At 38.1% G+C, this 24,268-nt stretch overlaps 1 protein-coding gene across 2 annotated transcripts; it reads right to left on the minus strand.

Moving 5' to 3' along the window:
- Positions 1–507: 507 nt before the first annotated feature.
- LOC117328116 (placenta-specific gene 8 protein-like) lies at positions 508–22,660 on the minus strand. Of its 2 annotated transcripts, none has more exons than XM_033885492.1 (4): positions 22,527–22,660; positions 2,821–2,989; positions 1,671–1,810; positions 508–965 (listed from the first exon to the last, which is right to left on the minus strand). In XM_033885492.1, the coding sequence occupies exons 2-4, from the start codon at positions 2,969–2,971 to the stop codon at positions 873–875; spliced, it is 384 nt and encodes a 127-aa protein (XP_033741383.1). In that variant the 5' UTR covers positions 2,972–2,989; positions 22,527–22,660; the 3' UTR covers positions 508–872. The 2 variants fall into 2 exon arrangements, with proteins under 2 accessions (XP_033741383.1, XP_033741382.1); XM_033885491.1 differs by lacking the exon at positions 22,527–22,660 and adding an exon at positions 8,966–9,040.
- Between the last annotated feature and the right edge of the window lie 1,608 nt (positions 22,661–24,268).

Genomic DNA, 24,268 nt, shown 5'->3' on the forward strand with positions numbered 1-24,268 from the left:
TCAGTATATTATAGTCACACACAAACCTTAGTCAGTATGTTATAGTCACACACAAACATTACGTCAGTATATTATAGTCACACACAAACCTTACGTCAGTATATTATAGTCACACACAAACCTTAGTCAGTATATTATAGTCACACACAAACCTTACGTCAGTATATTATAGTCACACACAAACCTTACGTCAGTATATTATAGTCACGCACAAACCTTAGTCAGTATACTATAGTCACACACAAACCTTACGTCAGTATATTATAGTCACACAGAAACCTTAGTCAGTATACTATAGTCACACACAAACCTTACGTCAGTATATTATAGTCACACACAAACCTTAGTCAGTATGTTATAGTCACACACAAACCCTACGTCAGTATATTATAGTCACACACAAACCTTACGTCAGTTTACACATTAGTCTAATTCAAACTGTGAATCATTTACTCATCAAATGTCGACACAGCGTGATTGATTGATTAGACAAAACAAAGGCTATCGTTTCATTACACTGTAATTTATTGGTAGAGCTTATTATACAGTGATAAAACATCGACAAAATATCTCGCTTTTTTAAAATAAATTTTTGTTGTTTCCATTGCAAATAACTTAATTATTTTCAACGAATTGTTCAATATCAAACAATTTCTGTTTTGTTTGTCGTTTTGGTATAGCTTAAGACTAGTCCCGGCCAGCTATCAATTTTCGAAAACGAATGGATGTCAGATCTTTATCAAATTATTTGTGAAAATAAACACATGATGTTTACTTATAAAAATCATAAAAGTAAACATTATTCTCGGATTAACAGTGTTTCTAGGTATATGTATTGTGGACGGCTTTTCTGATAACTCAGGATCTCCGCTCTACATCCCCATATTGTCCATCTCCCTGGACATCTGGCAAACAGCGCACATGTAGCAGCATGATAGAGCACAGATATCACCCAGGATACTTCCCTAGAAACAATAGCAAAGAAACAGTTACAAACGGAATCTCTCAAGATATTTACCTTGAAAAAGTTACAAACAGAATAAAATTGACCTCAGAAGAGCAGATTAGTCAATTCATGTCAAAAAATTGACAGGAATCTTACCTGAAAATGACAGGAATTTGACCTGAAATTGACCTGAATTTGACATGAAAAAAAATTCAGGTATAATTCAGGTCAATTTCATGTCAATATTTTTTCAGGTCATTTTTATCAATCAATTTGTAGCCTTTAGAGTGACTTCTAGTGAGATTTCCTCGTCATTATTGTACCAATGGGAACAGTTCATATACCAACAGTTTCTCCAGGAAGGTACACGTGTAGTAAATACAGCTGTGTGGCCTTGGTCATACTGCACATTATGTAGCCTATCTACCGTAGTTACTAACGTCGAAGCAAACCATGATTTTTATTTTCTTCGTACTATATTTAAACGATTTGTTTAATGTAAATATAACGATTGTACCTTATTTTGACTGCGTACACATTAGTATGCCCGCAGTTGGCAACGGTCTTGCACTGTGTATCAATGTTCGTTGCCAACTGCGGGCATACTACCGTTTATGCAGTCAAAATAAGGTACAATCCTGAAATGAAAGTACTCTGCTATAGATATATATATATAATAGAAATGGAGGTAAATATTACAGTGTCAATATATAGTGTTGTTTACCCGTATTCCGCCGAGAGTCCGTAAGCGAGCTCGCATGGCGATGTTTGAGCCAGCGCAGCAGTAGGGCAACAGGCAGCACTCGCCAAGGCGGGTGGCATTCCGACACTCCATACACGGCAGGCAGAAATACGTCGCCAAACCTGTGGGGATATTAAACTATAATTGTATCATCTTATTACAAAAGAAACAATTAGGCAGCACTCAAAGAGGGCTATGATTATATGTAATCATCATTGGCTGGCTTTATACAATACCAAACGTTACATAATTTACACAAAACAAAACGTTACACAATTTACGTAAGTACATTTGCCAAAAGTTTGTGATTGATGTTTAAAATAAATCAAAATGATTGCATTCAAAAGAAATTGTTTCGTACTCCGCCTCTATATATATTTTATATATAACTCTTTGTCTTAAAGGCGGTCATTATTATGACTGTCAATCTTTATTCGAAACTGTGTGCACCTCTAAGGATGTAGCGATATACATTTATGTACATTTGTAAGTTAAATTATGTTTCATTTTGTCGAATAGTTAAGAGTAGTAATACTACTGTTTATAGAGAACACATTAAACAATACAATAGAGTTGGTATATGGCAAATCATCAATCGACACTGCTAGTACATTTAAGTCCGATCAGATACATTAACAGATAACTACCACTAATACATAAGTAAGTCTGATCTAACCGATTAACAGATCAATACCAGTAATACATAAATAGGTCAGAAATGACTATAACGTAGTTATCCAGGAAAAAAACTTAGGGTCAACGATATTCATATGAAAAATATGTGTCAAGTTTGTACTAAAAACACACAGAAGTTGAATAAATGAATTGAAAATACCTTGTTTTGTTTGAACTCTCATAAATGAACGCAAGCGTAATTAAGAAGACATTGGCGATTGTTTTTTGTCGAAAAGTGTTTATTATTGTACCGATAATCGCAACCTACAGATAATTAGCATTTGTCGCGTGATATTCCAGGAAAAATAGTTCATTACATATTATATACTTAGATGACTTAGATCGTATACGTTTATATATAGGTCAGCTTAATACGACACGAAGCCTTGTTAAACATCGAGTGTATGATAAGATGATGTTTTTTGTATGATACTATATTAGTTAATATATAATTTACATGAACCACAGTCGGAGAAGCAGCCACATAGCCCAGTCGACCAGTCTCTGTGTCCTTGTACCTCGCCGATCCTTTGAGGGATCACCTGAGCGACAGGCTGTTGTATTACCATTTGAGGGACAGGCTGTTGTATCATTGGGTAGGTTGCCATGGTTACAGCTTAATCAGACTGTTGGAAAAGAATGTGTGATCCTTATCAGTAATTTCTCAGGCACATGTATTTCAGATGTGATTTTTACAGATGCAAACTTCCATATTTAAAAATACATAGAGTTAAAGTACAGCAAAAATGTTCAAAACATTTGATCTCACAATATCAAATGGTTCTCATGAAAACTGCATATTGAATAAATTAATACATTAATATTGTATTGTCATCGGAAGAGTATTAATATAGGAATCTCGTTAGGGTCAAATGACCTGATAATCCACAATAAAAAGGCCTACAACGACTATCGATAAATCGTTGATAAATTCATACCTTTAATTGATTGGATTCATTATCTCAAACTCAAATGTAACGAGCATATCGACTGTTGGCGTCTGCTTTAAAAAATTGTGTAAATATGACAAGGCATCGCAAACGATACAAATTCCCTCGCGTGCTAACACATGAACTCTGACGCAAAATGGGGGGTGGGGTTATTGCAGGACATTGAAATAACATCAGTTGCCATTTGCACTGAACTGCAATAGACATGGATGGGCTTATTATCAGATATTGGCTCATTGCCAGATAAATATGGTATATATTGTTATGCATTCAACAGTATCTGGTTACGCATCACACTAGCAACTTCATTTCCTGATAGTTATTATAATTATGTGTGTATCTAAATGCATATATAAGCATTTTCCTATATATGAAGTTTGGTCAGAACCCGTCGCAAGAGCGGTGACGCCATCGAGGTATTGCCACGCTGGACCAATATATGAAGTTTGGCCAGGATCCATTCAAAAATGAAGTCGCAACAACACTGACAAAGATTTTCTATAAATAGTAACGGTGACCTTGACCTTAACCTTGGCGCCCTGAAACACGAACTTGTTTGAGGTATTGCCATGCTTGACCCATATATGAAGTTTGGTCAGGATCCGTTCAAAAGTGAAATCGCAAGAGCACTGACAAAGATTTTCTATAAATAGTAACGCTGACCTTGACCTTGACCTTGGCACCCTGAATCACGAAGTCGTTTGAGGTATTCCCATGCTGGACCCATATATGAAGTTTGGTCAGGATCCGTTCAGAAATGAAGTCGCAAGAGTGCTGACAACGATTTTCTATAAATAGTAACGGTGACCTTGACCTTGACCTTGGCACCCTGAAACACGAACTCGTTCGAGGTATTGCCATGCTGGACCCATATATGAAGTTTGGTTAGAATCCGTTCAAAAATGAAGTCGCAAGAGCGCTGACAAAAAGTGAACATACGTATGTACAAACGGAACGCTATATCCCCTCCCCGACTTTCGTCGCGAGGAGATAATAATCTGTACTGGAAGCACACCACGTATTAACTAGTGTACTTAACTGATATCTCACTATATCATATATTATATGAATGATGTTAACATGTATATACCAGACCTGTCAAGTGCCCCGCATTTTGCGGGTCACACCCGGAAAATCGGTCTATAACCCGCAGACAGAAATAGCTCCCGACGGGTGTTTTGAATCTCCCGCATTTCAGTAAGATCTCGTTTTCGTTCGAGCTACCTCGGATTTTTTCTTTGACGCGTAGGAACACAATTTGAGACACCGAACAGATAATCCAACAACAACAAAAATGGCGTGTACGAAGGCTTGCACAGGTAAGTGTTAATACTAAATTTCAATGGTGTAAAAATCCACTTGCCCGACGCCCGGAACAAGTAGTTTTTGAGTTCGGGCAAGTGAAAAATGTTGGTGTACTTGCCCTGGGCAAATGAAAAAAAATATTGTCTCTATCTTAACTTTCATGTTGGATTTCCAGAATCCCGGTGTTATATGTGATTCAGAAGAATTATTGTAGTGGAATTGGATATATTGAAATATATTAAAAACGTAACAATTAGCTATTGAAACTACTTTATTTTCGTGTCTGAAATGAAAATTCTAAAGCCGAGGAAACTAGGTCGCCAGAGGCACATTCAGTTCAAAGACAATTTAAGGACATTTATGCTGATAAAAATAATAGAAACTGCATCTGAAGTATGAAATAGTGATGCACAGAGTTAACTTACTGCAATCTATGCCTAAATGTTCTTATAAGACAACAGCAAAGGGTTTTAACATGTGAAAACGATCTTTGTTTATGCTTGCTGGAAGTACAATTTGGCAACTAATAATGAAGACGGAATCCGGACCAAAAGTTCCGGAATTGAAAAATAATATAGAAAAACTAAAATTTTAATGCTTGTGGTTCACAATTAATTATAAAAATAATTCTTTTAATTTTAGATGAATATTTTTGAAGGAATGAAATACTGATTGCTGTGATTATCAACCTTCCACTAATGTTTTGAAGATGGCAAAAACAGCTACAACAACTTACAATGTAAAACATTCATGTAAATGAATGAAGTATGCATAGAAATGCTTATTAAATGACACATGTTGATAAATTTTTCAGTTTTATTGTTTTTATTTCAAGTGAAATGCCGTTACGCGCAATGACCTGCATTGGAGTGCTATGACCTGCATTTTTATGAGTAATGACCTGCATTTTGTTCATAAGAACTTGACAGGTCTGATATACTCATTGTTACTAAATGGAGAGAACTTACATAGGCTATGCCTGTTGTTCAATCCTTTTTCTTTCAGAATTATTTTCTTTGAGAAATAAAATTTGTTGAAATGAAATGAACTAGTGTGAAGTAATTAAAAGACACGTTAGGCCGCAATCATTGTGATGTTAATATGCACAGCCAGTTTGGGGCCATACCGGGTCAGATTGCACGGTCTGATATGTTTGAAATTCAGCCTTATGTAATTGCGCTCCCCCGTTTTTAAAGTACCCGGTTGTTTGAATAGACTAGAAAATAAAAACTGGTTGGTACAAGGGTTGATCGATATGTTGTGAGCCTCGTATTGAAGGTGGTAGTCAAGGATGTTTTTTTTTTTTTTTAAAGTCCTACTACTAAGTATTCTTGACTATATAGGGCCGTGCACCCAAGGACTGGTTAGTTTAGTTTCATAAAGCAGTCAACATCAATGGTAAGCTGCTATAAGACACGTTAAGATAATGTTTAAAAAAAACTAGATAATGCTCATAGTCAGTGAACGCATTTCTGTCCTTCAGGGATATCAGAATGGCAATGAGCGTATAACAGGACTAGTGTTTTATGTAACATTATTATATATAGTTGACTAATATTCATACATACATCTGCAGATAATATAAGGTCACCTATGTACAACATTTATACGTGGTAAGGCCACAATTAGGAGGAAAACATAATTATCATAATTGTTTAAAATGCTTGATATGTAAAACCTGAAGTAACGCCCATTCTAGGTCCATGTAAAGGACAATAACGGTCTACCTAATTACGTATTCCTGCAATAGATTTAGGACATAATGAGTTTAATCGCACGCCAAAGGTATTCACTGACGAGATTTAGATACGGAGAAATGAATATTGCGAGAAAAAACTTGATTGTGTTGACGATTTCTCCTATCCTGGCGTAAACTTTAGATACAATAACAAATTCACGAATGTACAAAAAAAATTGTCTGACCAAGGACGTAAAGCTATGTTTGCTTTGTTTTCTAAATGTGTAAACATGAATCTAAATTGTAAAACCATGCTGAGTATGTTTGACACCTATGTAAATAGCATTTTATTCTATTCATGTGAAGTTTGGGGGTCGACCAAAGGGTGAGATATTGAACAGGTCCATTTACATTTTTGTAAGAGATTACTTTAAATTAAAAAATCTACAAATAATGCAATGGTATACTGGGAACTTGGCCGTTTCCCTTTAGAATACACAAAGAGATATAGGATAATTAAATACTGGTTCAAACTACTTGACACGAAAAATTGTATTTTAAATACTGCGTACAACTTTTTGTTAACTAAGAACACTGGGTCATGTTTTAATTGGGTACAATGTGTAAAGGATCTGCTTTGCTACTTAGGTTTTGGTGATGTATGGCTCTGCCAATCATCACATAATTCTAAAGCTACTTTATCTTGTATACGTCAAAGAATGTTTGATCAAGCTAGGCAATATTTAAGAGATCTCTAAGAAAAGACTTCTAAATGCTTTTTATATCAGTATATTGTGGACAATTCTTCCATTCAATTTTACTTAACAAAATATGTACCTATGAATTACAGAATATGTTTATCGAAAATTCGTATGTCTGTGCATTCTTTAGCAATCGAAACCGGCCGCTACAAGAATATTGATCGACATAAGAGATCTTGTATAATTTGTAAGTCAACGACTGAAGTAGAGGATGAATACCATTTTATATTGAAATGTAACATGTACAATAACTTAAGACGTCGTCTCATTAAAAAATATTACTGGCAGAAACCTTCAATGTTTAAATTGATACAGCTATTGAATGTAAATAATATCAAACAGCTAACTCGTTTAGGCAAATTTATTTTCGAAGCTAATAAGATTCGAGCCGCATGTCTTTAACTTGTTCACTTTCCCTACATTCGTTCCATATATTTTAACTTGATACAAATAAGTATTTCACCATACAATCAGATCTGCCTGATCTCAACGGGGGATGTGCGAGTTTCTGGTAGGGGTATCCCCAACCACTCTCGCATCTCCCTCACCGTTGAGATCATTCATTTAGATCAAATACATAGCTTTTAATATACTGTTATTATATCAATATTATATGTAACCAATAGTACATGATTTGACTAAGTATAGACTTTTATATTTAATATAACTTATGTCAGTGAATTGTATCATGCAAATCTTATTTTCGAAGCCAATAAGATCCTGGCTATATGTACAAACTCTGAACTCGTTCTCCACTTTGTAATTTCTATTGCTGTTCACGTATATTACGACTTTGTATATTATAACATGTGCTAATGGGCAATATGGCCCACAGTTAATAAAGAAATTGAAATTGAATTGACTGCTGGTTTCATCGGATAATGATTTTAGTTGATTTATTGCAAATTCAATACGAACCGTTTCGTAATCCATTGCAGATAAACACAATACCACCTTAATTCATCCCTTTAATATCTGTTTTTTTGTTGTTTTTTGTTTGTTTTTTTTAGCTGCAGAAAATCACGTTCGAGTATGAACAGTGAGACGTAGAAGATACACTATACCGTCTCTATTCCATGTTCCGTTTTATTTATCTATTTATTTATTTACATATTTGTTTATTTTTACGTCAGGATCCATCAATGTGACAATTGTTTGAGAAATAACAATAGACAAGCTTAAAAATTGACCAGATAAAACAAGAATACCGTTATGCTAATAAAACTATCACGGTACTGCACCAGTCCAGCTCGGGAACATGAAATGGAACCAAGACGTCGGTATACTAGCAGCATGACGTAAACTACTGCACGTTTATCAATTGTGTAAAATCTATTTATTCTTGAGAAATACAAAACGAATCAATTGTAGTTTTATGCTTCATCGGATCGCTGCAACATTCAATGTAATTCAAAGGCAACATTTAGTCACCTTTGGTGTTAACCCATTCAGAAGACGTCTAGATGCGTTCTCCTGACTTCAACTGAACGCAGGGACATTCAGCAACAGACGAAGCTTGTTATTGGTGTCATGTCGTGTGAAAATGGGAAGAGAAAATAGATCCTTCTCCAACTCCCATGATCACAGGTGCCTGACTCGTTTTATAAAATAATAACATATAGAGTACATATCAATGAGATATTATTTTATAAAACGAGTCAGGCACCTGTGGCCTATTAATGTGTGCCTGCTTAGTTCACGACTTTAAAAAAATCAACTTTGTTATCATCAGCAACAATTTTGTTTGATGTCTCACCTGTAAATCAGTATATACAATATATGTTGATGTCTCACCTGTAAATCAGTATATACAATATATGTTGATGTCACACCTGTAAATCAGTATATACAATATATGTTGATGCCACACCTGTAAATCAGTAAATACAATATATGTTGATATCACACCTGTAAATCTTTTCTGGTATGATATCGTTCGCAGCTTTGACCAACAACACCGTTGCCTACCGTGGATCTCTCTAACTTTTAATTGGGGGTTTTGGGGTTTTTTTGGGTTTTTTTTAGCCCGAAAAAAAAGGGGGAAAATACCTTTTGGGGAAACCCGGGGCGAAAAGGGGGATCCCTTTCCGCCTTTTGGGGGGGCCGTTTTTATCTTTTTGGGGGGCAATTTGGGGTTTTGGGGCGGGGGGGGCCCACCAATTTTTGAAAATTGGGAAAAAACCATAAAAGGTTAAAAAGGGCCCCCCGGCGGGTGGTTTTGGCCTTTACCTGGGTACGACCCCCCCCAAAGGGGGAAAATGGGGGGAACCCAAAGGGGGGAATACTGGGGGGCGCGGGGGGAGGGGGGAAAATAGGGGGGCCCCCGGGTTTCTTGGTTTATTTTTTCCGGGGGGGGTCCCGGGGGGCCGGGGCTTTTTAATGGTTCGGGGGAGGGGGGAAACCTTTCCAAGGGGGTTTTCGGGCCAATTTTGGGACCGTGCCCTTGGACGGGGGGGGGGAGGGGGTTTCCCTCCTGATTGGGGGGGAACGGCCGGAAGGGGGGAACCCCAAACCAGAGAGTTTGTAGGGGGCGGGGGAAAAAGGGGGGGCCCTTCCCCCCCTTCCAGGGGGGCCGGGACCGAAAATTTCCAAAAGGGGCGCTTCGGGGGGGTTTTTTCGGGACGGACCTGGGCAAAAGGGCCCGGGGGGGCCTTAGCGGCCCCCTTTGGGGGATCCGGGGAAAAAGGGTTTGTTCAATTTTTGGGGGGTTTCTTATGTGGGGCTACCGCCAAAATTTTTTAACTTAGGGGGGCCTTTTCTTTTTGGGGTGAAACCCCGGGTTCGGAAAAATTAGGCCCCGGGGGAAATTTTTTCTGGGGGGGGGGTTCGCAGGCGGCCCAAAAAAGGGGGTTGTTTGGGGGATTTTTCCCGGGGCAAACCGGGGGGAAGGCCCTTTCCCGGGGGGGGGGAATGGGGGGGGGGGGGGGGAAAAGGGTTTTCGGGAAAAACGGGGGAGGGGGGGTGGGGGGGGGGGGGGGGGGGGGGGGGAAAAAAAGGGGGGGGGAAAAAAAACCCCCCCCCCACTTTTTTAAAATTGGGGGGGGAAAAAAAAAAAAAAGGCCCCCCACCAAAAAAAAAAAAAAAAAAAAGGGAAAAAAAAAAAAAAAAAATTTATTTTATTCATTTAAAATTTACTTTTATTATTTTCAAAACCGATAAGGTTTTTTTTTGAACCCAAACCCAAAAAAAAAAAATGTATCTTGTAATGGGAAAAAATTCCCCCCTTTTTAAAATATTTTATATCAATCCTAAAAACCTGGTTGTGGGGCCGCCCGGCAAAGCCTGGAAAAGTAAAATTTTTAAATTATCTTAATGGAAATTTTGTTAATTTCCCATACATAGATTCAAAATTTTGATGTTTAAAAAATTTGTAAAGTTAATGGGGTTTCAAATGAAAACCCAAGGGACAAAAAGAAAAACCCCAACAAATAAAAAATGCGCGGGGGTTTTTTTTTTTTTAAACGTAAATTTAGAGTGATTAATTCCCGACAGGAAAGGAAAAAAAGGAAAAAAATACAAAAAAAAAAAAATTCGGCTCGCGCCTACGGGCCCCGGTTTTTACCCACAAAATTTAAAACCCCCCCCCCCCTTTCGATTCCCAAAATCCAAGGAGGGCCCCGCCACCCTTGGGCGGGGCCCCCCCCCAAAAGACCTCTCGGGAAAAAAAAAAAGGGGGGGGAAAAAAAAAAAAAAAAAAAAAAAAAAAACCGGCTCGCCCCTCCGGCGCTCGAAATTGATAATTAAATTTCTGGCCCCCCCCTTTTGGGAAAAAATCCGGGGTTTTCCGGCCCGGGGATCCGAAATTTTTGGGAAAAAATGTGTTTATTCTTTTTGGGGGCGGGGGTTTTTATTTTTTTGGGGCCCCCTTAAACCCCCCTATCGGGGCCGTTTTTTTTGGCCCTGGACCGATGGGGTTAGAACACGGGCATCACCAAAAACGGTGTCATCGTAAGAAAGTGGCTTTAAACACAAAAGGGGTGTCAGGGTTTTTTTTGGACCCCATAGCCCTCAAACAAAAGGGGTTTGGGGGGGGATCATGGTTTGGGGACGGGGTTTGACATAAAAACCAGAAGGGTGGCCCAGGGGTTAGACCCCTTTTTGACCACCAAAAGGGGGTTAAATCAGGGTTTAAAAGGACAAGTGGGGATATCACCACGAAGGGTGATAATTTTTTTTAGACACGTGGACACCCCGGGGAAGGGTGGTCGGGTTTTGGGCCCCCGGAAACTTTAACCAGTAAGGGGGGATAGGGTTTAGAAAACGTGACAAAAACCACGAAGGGGGGTTTTTTCAGGGTTTTGGGACCCCTGCCCATCACCCGAAGGGTGTTTTCATGGTTGGGCCCACTAACACCCACCACGAAGGGGGGACATGGTTAGCCCACATATGACATCAAAAAGAAGGGTTGCTCAGGGTTTAGAACGTGACAAAAAACCAGTAAGGGTGGTAATGGTTGGGGGAACCAAAATGTGAAAATTAAACCCACAAGGGTTTGATTCAATGGGTTAGACAGGGAAACATCCCCACAAAGGGGTTTGATCGGGGTTTTAGACACGGGGACATCACCGGGGGAAAAGGGGTAAATCAGGGTTAAAAACCCACTTTGTGACATTAAAACAGGGGAAGGGTAATAGGGGTTGGGACACGGAAATCCCCACAAAGGGGATCAGGGTTTAAAAGGCCCCACTGCCCACCCACCACAAAGGGTTTTGGGTCATGGGTTTAGAAAAAAATATGCCCATCACCAGGGAAGGGTTTAATTCATGGTTAGAACATAGAAAATCACCCCGAAGGGTCTTTTTCAGGGTTTTAAAAAACGTGTGCCCTTTCGCCACAAAGGGGAAATCAGGGTTTAAAGAACGTGACTTTCCACCACGAAGGGTAATAATTTTTAGCACGTGTGATCACCACAAAGGGGTTGATCATGGTTGGGACACATGTAAACCTTCAACACGAAGGGGGGACATGGTTGGGGAAAACGTGACACCCAACCAGGAACCCGAAAATCAGGGGTTAGACACGTGACATCCCACAAAGGGTAATCATGGTTAAAACCCCATTGACTCGCCACAAGGGGACCCGGGGTTAGAAAACGTGACCACCCCCAAAGGGTGACCCAGGGGTTTAGACCCCCCGGAAAATCACCCTTTAAAGGGTTTAATCAGGGTTTGGGCCCATTTTAAACATCCCCACAAAGGGGTTTTTTTCAGGGGGGGGGTTAAAAGGGAACACGGGGTTGACATCAATACGAAACGGGGGGGATCAGGGTTTAAAGACACATGTGACATCAACAGAAGGGGGGATCAGGGTTTGGACACGTGACAAAACCCCGGGAAAGGGTAAAAATTTGGTTGGACACTGACTCACCAGGAAGGCCCTTTTTAATCAGGGTTTAAAGCCCACATATAATCAACAAAGGGTAATAGGGCTAGCCCACTTTTGTGCATAAACACGAAGGGGGTAGGGTTTTGGAAAAAGTGAAATCACCGGAAGGAAATTTCCAGGGTTTAGACACGTGACTCCCCAAAAAAAGGGTAATCTGGTTAGAAAAACCAAAGTGACAAATGGGCCACGAAGGGGGGGAAGGTTAGAAAATTTGAAATCACCAAAAAGGGGTTTGATCAGGGTTTTAAAGCCGTAAAATCACCAAGGAAAAGGGGTTTAATAAGGGGGTTGGACCCCCGTGACATCACCAAAGAAGGGTGATAATGGTAAAGAAAGGGGAAAACAAAAAAAGGGGGTAAGGGTGACATGGTTGGAAAATTTGGAACCAAAACCACAAAGGGGGTAAATCATGGGTTTTAGACAAAAAATTTAAACCATTAACCCCCGAAAGGGTGAAAAATGGGTTAAAAGGAAAACATGACATAACCAAAAAAGGGTGATCTTTGGGTTTTTTTTAAACACTTTTGACATTAACACGAAAAGGGTGATAATGGGGGTTTTTAGACCCCCATACATCCCCACAAGGGTGTTTAAGGGTTGACACGTGGAATCACCAGAAAGGGGTTTAATTTTCATGGTTGGACACGTGTGGACATCACCACGAAGGGATGATCATGGTAAGGCCCACGGGACATCACCGGGGTAAGGGTGTTCAGGTTAGACACATGTGCCCATCCCCACAAAAAGGGTAATATGGGGGGAAAAAGGAAAAAAAAAAAAGGGGGGTTTTTTTTTTCCCCTTTGGTTAAGGAACCCCGTGCATCAAAAAAAGGAAGGGTAATCATGGTTAGACACATGAAATCAACACGAAGGGTGTTTTTAAGGGGGGTTTTTTAGACTCGGTGATATCACCGGGAAAGGGGTTTGATAATGGTTGGACACAGGGGGAATCCCACAAAGGGAATCAGGGAGGACAAAGGTGACTTTGCCAGAAGGGAAAAATAATAAAGGTTTTTAGACACGTGACATAAACCACGAAGGGAAAAATTGGTTAAGCCAGGGGTTTTTGTATCCCCCACAAAGGGGTGATAAGGTTTGGGAAAAGTGACTTTCACAAAAAGGGTTTGTTTAATGGGGGGCCCACGTGAAATAAACCAGAAAGGGGGGTGATGGGGGTTTTTGGAAAAAGGGAACCCACCACAAAAGGGTAATCAGGGTTTTTAGACACTTTAAAACCCCCAACGAAGGGGGGTTTTAATGGTTGGGAACGTGACACAAAAACAAAGGGTAAAATCAGGGTTTAAAGACAAGGTGATATAACCACAAATTTGGGGAAATCTGGTTAGACCGGGGCCCAAACCAGGAAGGGTAACATGGTTAGCCCAAGTGAATAAACCCAAAAGGAAGGGTGTTTCAGGGTTTTGGAACGTGGACATCACCAGGAAGCTTTAATCAGGGTTTTAAATTGAAAAGTGACACCCACCAGGGGGAAGGGGTTAAAAAGGGGCCTTTTTTAGACACAGTGACTTAACCAAAAAGGGGGTTAATAGGGGGTTTTAGACACATGACTCAACACGAAGGGAAAAAGGGTTAAAAGCCCTCGGGGGGTTGGATATAAAACCCCCGAAGGGGGGGATCAGGGGTTTTAGACAGTGGAAAATTTTTTTAAAAGTAAATTTCCCCCATTAAAAGTTTGCCCAAATGAAAACGTTTTAAATGAAGGTTAGGGCCAAGGATCAAGTCGAAGCAAAAACCTTTTTTCGTTTTTCCCCAAAAACTAAGGGGAAATTACCTTTAAAGACTTGTGAGTTTAGCCGAATCGTACTCCAGTTTATCAATAAAAAATTTTCCTTTTACAAAAATTTTTTGTTTTGGAAAAAATTTTTGGGACTTTTTTCGTTCAAAAACCCAAAAAAAAAAAAAAAAGCCCAAAACCAGCCCAAAAATTGGGAATGCATTGGAAAATTGTGATGTTTAATGAGATAATTTTGGGCCTTTTGGTTTTTAAAGAAAAAAAGCGTTTATTTTTTCTACTTTTTAGACTTTTTGTTGATCATACCCAACCATTTCAAAAAGTAAAGGGGCATTTCCAAATTTGATGTAACGTGGGGTAAAATCGAAACAAAAAAACCTGGGACAGGGGTGGCGAAGAACAAAAAAAAAAGACAAAGGGGGAAAAAAAGCCCTTGGGAAAACCCAAAAAGTTTTGTTTTTATAGCATGTAAAAAGTTCGAGGGCCCGGTACCTTATTTTTGGTTTTCAATAGCGAAAGTAAAAAAACCCCAAAACATCTGAAGGTCGTCGTGATTTTAAAGTCGGTTTAAAGGAAAAAGGAAAAAGGGTCGAGGTGTGGTCGAGGTCAAAAGGGACCTAGGTCCCGGACGATGGTCAAAAGTTTTTAGGTCAGATGGGCCAATGTCGAGGTCGGGAATTTAGAAACCCAAAAGGTTCCCAAAAGGGGAAAGGGCCAAGGCCCGGCTGTAAAATAGAAAATTTGGGTATTGGGTTTCGTTTAAAAGGGGGAGGGAAGAAAAAAACCCCCCCCCAAAAAAAACCCAAAAAAAGGAAAAAAAAAAAAAAAAAAGAAAAAAAAAAAAAAGCAAAAAAAAAAAAAAAAACAAAAAAAAAAAAAAAAAAAAAAAAAAAAAAAAAACCCCCCCCCCCCAACCCCCCCCCACCCCCCCCCCCCACCCCCCCCCCCCCCCCCCCCCCCCCCCCCCCCCCCCCCCCCCCCCACACCACCCCCCCCCCCCTCCCCCCCCCCCACCCCCCCCCCCCCCCCCCCCCCCCCCCCCCCCACACACACACCCTTTGATTAGGAATCGGCTATTGCCAGCGCATCACATGTTGATATACATTGCGAACCTTGAGTAAGAAACCACGAATACTAGCTCTTTATGAGACAGACCCGGATAGTAAACAAATTACTATCAAACCAACACCAATTGTTCGTACAGTTAAGGCTGTATAAGTTATTGACAACCTTGTACCAGACCTGTCTATCAATGGCGGCACTAACGTTGGATTGGGGGTGATTGTTTATGCCAGTCGTGGCGTGCGTCCTTATGAGAAGAATTATCTGACACATCAATCAAAGTTTTTTTACTCTCAAATAGGCTATGACACGTTGGAGGTAGTCAGACATAACAATCTGCTGAATTATGTGCTGGATAAAGCTTGGAGAAAAAAAAACGAAATATGTCAGACGAAATAACTGAATGATGAGGTCGCCTTTTGGTTTAACGACCTGAAATCGGTTAGGTATGATAGGGTTAAAAATCACATTTTTGTCAGGCTTAAAAAGTAAATTTAAATATTTATTGAATGCAACACTAATGAAGGTAGTGTAAAACTCCTATACGCTCATCTGATTCTGAATACTCCCACTAACACATATTGAACACACACCTGCCATTTTAAGAATGAATGATTGTGATTATATTCAATTCATTTAAAAGTATATGTATTTGCATTAATTCAGTATGTGTTGGTTTCATATAAATTTAGTATTTATACATGTATAAGGTCAAGCTTTCCAAAACAATGTACATATACATAGCTTGATAGGGTATAATACAATTACATTGTATGTGTTTCTGTAACGACAGGCATTGTTTGAAAACTATGTACAGTATGTTGAACAGGTTAAAATGAGGTTAACTTGGTAACTATAGTTACATATGTAGAGTATGTTGAACAGGTTAAAATGAAGTTAACTTGGAACCATAGTTACATATGTACAGTATGTTGAACAGGTTAAAGTGAAGTTAGCTTGGTAACCATAGTTACATATGTACAGTATGTTGAACAGGTTAAAATGAGGTCAACTTGGTAACTATAGTTACATATGTACAGTATGTTGAACAGGTTAAAATGAAGTAGTTTGGCAACCATAGTTACATATGTACAGTATGTTGAACAGGTGAAAATGAAGTAAGCGTGGTAGCCATAGTTACATATGTATCATTTAGTAAACAGGTTAAAATGAAGTAAGCGTTGCAACCATAGTTGCATATGTATAGTGTAGTGAATAGGTTAAAATGAAGTACAGTTGAGTGTAGACTAAAGGTTACACAAAGTGCACTCGGAGTGCACTCCGTTTGGACTCGGAGTGCACTCCGTTTGGACTCCAGGTAAACTTGGAGTGCACTCGGAGTGCACTCCAAGTTCACCTGGAGTCCTATCAGGCCCCAATCCTACCTGGGTCCACATGTATCGCATGTACCTGTAACCAAGTACATATATACATAATGTTTATAGATAGATGTATACTCTTATACATTTAGACTCCTTAAACATGTAACAATAAGATATGTGTTACTGTTTTATCTTTGTATATATATCATTTTATCATTTTGTTGGTTCATTTTTCGTTGGTTAACTAACAGCATCTTATATAATTGATTTTTTCTATTAGTTAACCCTATATAAAATGAATAGATCTGGCACTTCGTTGAAAGATGTATGATAGCATTCCTTTGATTTGAAGAGTTTAACAAGCCACGTCAATTAGTAGAAAATTGGCAGTTTGTGGTCTCTCAAAATGTAGAGTTTGATTGTGTACTGGACATAACTTGTACTTGAAGTACTGTTTTATATATATTTCAAATACTTTTCTTCCAACAGTTTATATTTATCGTAACATACAATAAAAAAGAAGTGGTTTTTTTTATCACCTTGATATCATATTCGGATCCTAATGTCTAATTTTGATTTACAGTTTTTTAACATCAGATTGACTTACCTTTCTATTTGGTAAACCAACCTTTTTTTTTTTTTGGTTTTATACCTGCCTCATTAAATCCCAGGTCATACATGGCGTTCTTTTAACAGTTTATATAAGATATATACAAGCCCCACCCCCCACACCCACACCACCCAACACCCAAAAAAAAAAAAAACAAACAAAAAAACAAAACAAAAAAATAAAAAAAAACCAAAAACTAAAAAAAAAACCCACCCCAAACAAACACCCCACCCCCCCCCACCACCCCCACACCCCACCACCCCCCCCCCCACCCCCCCCCCCTAAGTTGTTTGTGGTCTCTTAAAATGTAGAGTCTGAATGTGTACTGGAACTATCTTGTACTCAAAGTACTACTGTTTTTAATATTTCAAACACTTTACTTCCAACAGTTTATATTTTTATCACCTTGATAGCATATCCAATTATTATACAAATACATACTTTTAAATGTATTGAATATAATCTCAATCATTCATCCCTTAATGTTCGATGGTCTTTCCTTTCCTTTCGGTATGTATTAGAATCAGATGAGTGTATTGGTGTTGTACACAATATACATGTATAATGCACAGACGGGATATTTGACGTGTCCGATTCCTTCAATTATGTTGCATTCAATCAACATTTAAATTGACTTCTTTACCAGCCTTCAAAAGTGTAAATCTTATCAATGCCTTACCTCACCCCAGCATTGGACATACAACCATGAATTCTATGCATTTAAAAGTATGTATTTGTATAAATCGTGATATGGTCCGTTTCAATATGGTTCGGGTTCATGCCCAGACATAGAACTTATTTGTTCGGTTTTGTATACATCTTGTTAATATATGCGAATAGTATTAGTAATCTAAACCTTGTATTGGATGTGTATCAGAAAGGTTTTATAAACAGTGTTAAGGGTCATCTACATAGGAGAATCATGCTGAATTTCAAACACGAATAAATATCTATATATTTGCACAAAAATAGTCATGTAATATACGAACTTGTTTTGACCACTAATAATTTGCTGTAGGTTCAGTTTTTTCTATACAATTATTTTGTGATAATATGTAGCATGTAATAAATCCAAGTCACACAAATAATCAAACCTGAAAAAATACCAAAGCTGTTATGTTCACGAGTGTCTATATAACACGATAGGAGCATTTGTTCGTCTGGATTTGACTTATGTATGTATAAACACTCCTTTTGTTTCGATCTTGAAATGCGAATGGAGACCGTGAGTAACATTGCACAAATATGGCATACAGGGAGGCATTTCAATTAATAAAAATGCTCAAATATCATAGTTTTAAGACATCTGATCATGTAGTAAGAGGGATTTTTAAGACAAATTGTTAAACTGGTGAGTCTTTGGCCTTTTTTAGAAATATGCATCTTTTAACTATACAACGGTTGAAAACTTTTCATAAAAATCAGTCTTCTTGCCATGTCTAGGGTTCTTGCTGAAATTCCTCCTTATATGCCATATTTGTGCGATATGATTCACAGCCGCCATTTGTATTTCTAGATCAAAATAGAACAAGTGTTTATACATATTATAAAACCAATTTTGTCAAACCAATGCTCATATTGTGTTCTTAAATTTGTCATTAAAACGGCATAGTTATTTGCAATACAAATGAGCTAGTTATGTCCCCATGAAACATGCATGATTCGCATGTTTTTTTGAAATTCACAAACAGCAAGTCAATCTGTTTGCTATGATAATATTGAAAGTTTATCAAGTTACTTCTGTTAAATTGCATCATGGTAGAAATTTATGGGCTTGTAAAATATCACTGTTTTTACTTGATTTGCTGTTTAGATGCCCCTTAATATCATGATGGGTATAAAACGCTACACACGATCACGTTATGTGCTTCTGTATTTACATGTATCGCTCGTAACTATGTAGTGTGGTGAGCAGGTCACACTTTTATATAGTTAGTTTGGTAACCATAGCTATGTGTCTACAGTGTAGTGAACTGGTCATACAAAGTTAGTTTGGTAACCATAGCTACGTATCTACAGTGTAGTGAACTGGTCATACAAAGTTAGTTTGGTAACCATAGCTACGTATCTACAGTGAAGTGAACAGGTCGAATATAGCTAGTTTGGTAACCAAGGCTACGTATCTACAGTGAGGTGAACAGGTCAAACATAGTTTGGTAACCATAGCTATGTATCTACAATGTAGTGAACAGGTCAAATATAGCTAGTTTGGTAACCAAGGCTACGTATCTACAGTGAGGTGAAGAGGTCAAAAAAAATAGTTTGGAAACAATAGTTACATATTTACAATATGGTGAACTTGCAAATAAAGTTAGTTTTGTAACTATAGTTACATATATACATTGTGGTAAATAGATCAATTATAGCTAGCTTGGTTATCATAGTTACGTATCTACAGTGTGGTGAACATGTCAAATTGAGTTGGTTTGGTAACCCAAAGTTTCATATATACAGTGTGGAAAACAGATCAAATATAATTAGCTTGATGACAGTCGTTACTTATGTACGATTTAAATGTATCTATTCAGATAACTGTCGTTACCAATGTACGGTTTAACTGTCGGTACCTATGTACGGTATCTCATTTAAAGTTTATGAGATATCACATGTAATATATAAGATATATCATAAAAGATATAAGATAGCTCATAAAAGATTCAAGATATCTCAACTATAAACTTTCCTTTATGAGATATCTTATATATTATATAAGATATATCATTAAAGATATCATATATCTTATATATTATGTAAGAAATATTATAAAGAAATGTTTATGAGATATCTTATAAAGAACCAGACGAGCAAAAAATGAAAGTCCGAAAATGACCGCTCCCTCTTTAAGATCACTTCTGTTCTTTGTTGGAAGGCCAGAGGTATGGCTAAAAGAGTGGCTGAGACGGCGGCAGCCGCAAACAACTGAATAAAATGATAACCTATCATGAAAGTGACAATTTTAAATCTGTATCAAACCATTGTATGAAATTTCAGTCAGCTTCAGTCATGTGTTCCGATCAGATTTTCTCGGTTACGTCATCGAGTGGAGGAGGGTTCCTTATGTTCAAATTCAAATCTCGTTCTTTATAAGATATCTCATTCCTTTATAATTCTTTTATGAGATATCTTATATATTATGTAAGATCTCTTATATCTTTTGAGATATATCTTATATAATAAATATCTTTTAAAAAAATATATAAGATATCTCGTTTATTATGTAAGATATCTTATAAAGTATATCAGATATCATATACAGTTAATATGATCTCTTATATGATTTGGAAAGTCCCTAGATAAACGTTGCTCCGTAAATAAATGACAACTTGGCTGTAAATATAGTTAATATGATAACTGTCGTTACCTGTATACGGCGTAAATATAGTTTGTACGATAACTGTCGTTACCTGTATACGGTGTAAATATAGTTAGTATGATAACTGTCGTTACCTATATACGGTGTAAATATAGTTAGTATGGTAACTCTCGTTACCTGTATACAGTGTAAATATAGTTAGCATGATAACTGTCGTTACCTATATACGGTGTAAATATAGTTAGTATGGTAACTCTCGTTACCTATATACAGTGTAAATATAGTTAGTAGGATAACTGTCGTTACCTATATAGTTAGTATGATAACTGTCGTTACCTGTATACAGTGTAAATATAGTTAGTATGATAACTGTCGTTACCTGTATACAGTGTAAATATAGTTAGTATGATAACTGTCGTTACCTATATACGGTGTAAATATAGTTAGTATGGTAACTGGCGTTACATATATACAGTGTAAATGTAGTTAGTATGATAACTGTCGTTACCTATATACGTGTTGATATAGTTAGTATGATAACTGTCGTTACCTATATACGGTGTAAATATAGTTAGTATGATAACTGTCGTTACCTATATACGGTGTAAATATAGTTAGTATGATAACTGTCGTTACCTATATACGGTGTAAATATAGTTAGTATGATAACTGTCGTTACCTATATACAGTGTAAATATAGTTAGTATGATAACTGTCGTTACCTATATACAGTGTAAATATAGTTAGTATGATAACTGTCGTTACCTATATACAATGTACGTGCAAATATAGTTTGTATAACTGTCGTTACCTATATACGGTGTAAATATTGTTAGTATGATAACTGTCGTTACCTATATACGGTGTAAATATAGTTTGTATGATAACTGTCGTTACCTGTATACGGTGTAAATATATTTAGTATGATAACTGTCGTTACCTATATACAGTGTATATTATAACATGTGCTAATGGGCAATATGGCCCACAGTTAATAAAGAAATTGAAATTGAATTGACTGCTGGTTTCATCGGATAATGATTTTAGTTGATTTATTGCAAATTCAATACGAACCGTTTCGTAATCCATTGCAGATAAACACAATACCAACTTAATTCATCCCTTTAATATCTGTTTTTTGTTGTTGTTTTTTGTTTGTTTTTTTTAGCTGCAGAAAATCACGTTCGAGTATGAACAGTGAGACGTAGAAGATACACTATACCGTCTCTATTCCATGTTCCGTTTTATTTATCTATTTATTCATTTACATATTTGTTTATTTTTACGTCAGGATCCATCAATGTGACATGTGAGAAATAACAATAGACAAGCTTAAAAATTGACCAGATAAAACAAGAATACCGTTATGCTAATAACACTGTCACGGTACTGCACCAGTCCAGCTCGGGAACATGAAATGGAACCAAGACGTCGGTATACTAGCAGCATGACGTAAACTACTGCACGTTTATCAATTGTGTAAAATCTATTTATTCTTGAGAAATACAAAACGAATCAATTGTAGTTTTATGCTTCATCGGATCGCTGCAACATTCAATGTAATTCAAGGGCAACATTTAGTCACCTTTGGTGTTAACCCATTCAGAAGACGTCTAGATGCGTTCTCCTGACTTCAACTGAACGCAGGGACATTCAGCAACAGACGAAGCTTGTTATTGGTGTCATGTCGTGTGAAAATGGGGAGAGAAAATAGATCCTTCTCCAACTCCCATGATCACAGGTGCCTGACTCGTTTTATAAAATAATAACATATAGAGTACATATAAATGAGATATTATTTTATAAAACGAGTCAGGCACCTGTGGCCTATTAATGTGTGCCTGCTTAGTTCACGACTTTAAAAAAATCAACTTTGTTATCATTAGCAACAATTTTGTTTGATGTCTCACCTGTAAATCAGTATATACAATATATGTTGATGTCACACCTGTAAATCAGTATATACAATATATGTTGATGTCACACCTGTAAATCAGTAAATACAATATATGTTGATATCCCACCTGTAAATCTTTTCTGGTATTATATCGTTCGCAGCTTTGACCAACAACACCGTTGTCTACCGTGGATCTCTTCAAACACGGGTATCATACACACGTGACGAATGTTTACCGTTTCCAACAGTTACCGACATGCTTTTAGCACGGCTAGAGAAAATATTGAACATGTTTTCAGGACTTTAAAATATTCGTATATATCCCTTTCTGCATGGTTCTGCAGTGGCGTAGGAAGCGGGGGGGGGGGGGGGGGGGGGGCAATTTTTTCAGTGGGGGGGCAAACATATCTTTTGCCCCCCCCCACACTTTTTGACATCCAAAATCTAAAAAAGGGGAAAAAACACGAATTTATATATTCCTTTCGATAAATATCTGTATATTTTCGAACCGATAATGTTTTCTTGAAGCCAACCAAAAAAACTGTATCTTGTACATCCGGAACATTCCGACCTTTATACTAGTATATCAATCCTCAGACCTGTGTGTCGGTCGTCTGCAATAGCCTGGTTAGTCAATATTTATATCTTAATACGAAATTTTGCTTAACTTCATCACATAGATTCAATAAGTTGATGATAATTTGTGAAGTTAATTGAGTTCATAATGAGAACAAGACAGAAACACAACATGAATAAAAATGCGCGGTTTTAACGTGAATAGAGTGATACTAATTACCGACAGGTACGAGGAAATACAAAAAACAATTCGGCTCGCGCCTACGGCGCTCGCTTTATCACTAAATTACTGCCCCCCCCCCCCCCCTTTCGATTGCAGATCCACAGGAGGCCCTCGCCACCCTGGCATCCGTTGGGCGGCCCCCAGACCTCTCGCAAAAAGGGAGAAAAAAAACGGCTCGAGCCTACGGCGCTCGCATGATCACTTAATTACTGGACCCCCCTTTCGAAAACTCCTGGATCCGCGCCTGATCCCGAATTATTGGAAATGTGCTATATTCATTTTCCGCGGAGGGCTTAGACCCCCTTGAACCCCCTATCAGGGCGCTGCCCTGGACCCGATCGTGTTAGACACACGTGACATCACCAAAAACGGTGATCATGGTAAGACACGTGTGACATCAACACGAAGGGTGATCATGGTTAGACACGTGACATCACCACGAAGGGTGATCATGGTTAGACACATATGACATCAATACGAAGGGTGATCATGGTTAGACACGTGACATCACCAGTAAGGGTAATCATGGTAAGACACGTGTGACATCACCACGAAGGGTGATCATGGCTAGACACGTGACATCACCACGAAGGGTGATCATGGTTAGACACATATGACATCAATACGAAGGGTGATCATGGTTAGACACGTGACATAACCAGTAAGGGTAATCATGGTTAGACACATATGACATCAACACGAAGGGTGAGCATGGTTAGACACGTGACATCACCACAAAGGGTGATCATGGTTAGACACGTGACATCACCAGTAAGGGTAATCATGGTTGGACACGTGACATCACCACGAAGGGTGATCATGGTTAGACACATTTGACATTAACACGAAGGGTGATAATGGTTAGACACATGACATCACCACAAAGGGTGATCATGGTTAGACACGTGACATCACCAGTAAGGGTAATCATGGTTGGACACGTGTGACATCACCACGAAGGATGATCATGGTAAGACACGTGACATCACCAGTAAGGGTGATCATGGTTAGACACATGTGACATCACCACGAAGGGTAATCATGGTTAGACACATGACATCAACACGAAG

This window comes from Pecten maximus, chromosome 5 (assembly GCF_902652985.1).
Source record: "Pecten maximus chromosome 5, xPecMax1.1, whole genome shotgun sequence".
In the NCBI taxonomy this organism is placed as follows: domain Eukaryota; kingdom Metazoa; phylum Mollusca; class Bivalvia; order Pectinida; family Pectinidae; genus Pecten; species Pecten maximus.

Bases quoted from the DNA above. Each gene is read 5' to 3' on its own strand.
- LOC117328116 (XM_033885492.1), bottom strand. From the start codon at position 2,971: ATGGCAACCTACCCAATGATACAACAGCCTGTCCCTCAAATGGTAATA. The intron at 1,811-2,820 runs GTAAATTATATA...ATATCCCCACAG, and splicing joins CTTCTCCGACTGTGGTTCAT to GTTTGGCGACGTATTTCTGC. The intron at 966-1,670 runs GTAAACAACACT...TATTGTTTCTAG, and splicing joins GGACTCTCGGCGGAATACGG to GGAAGTATCCTGGGTGATAT.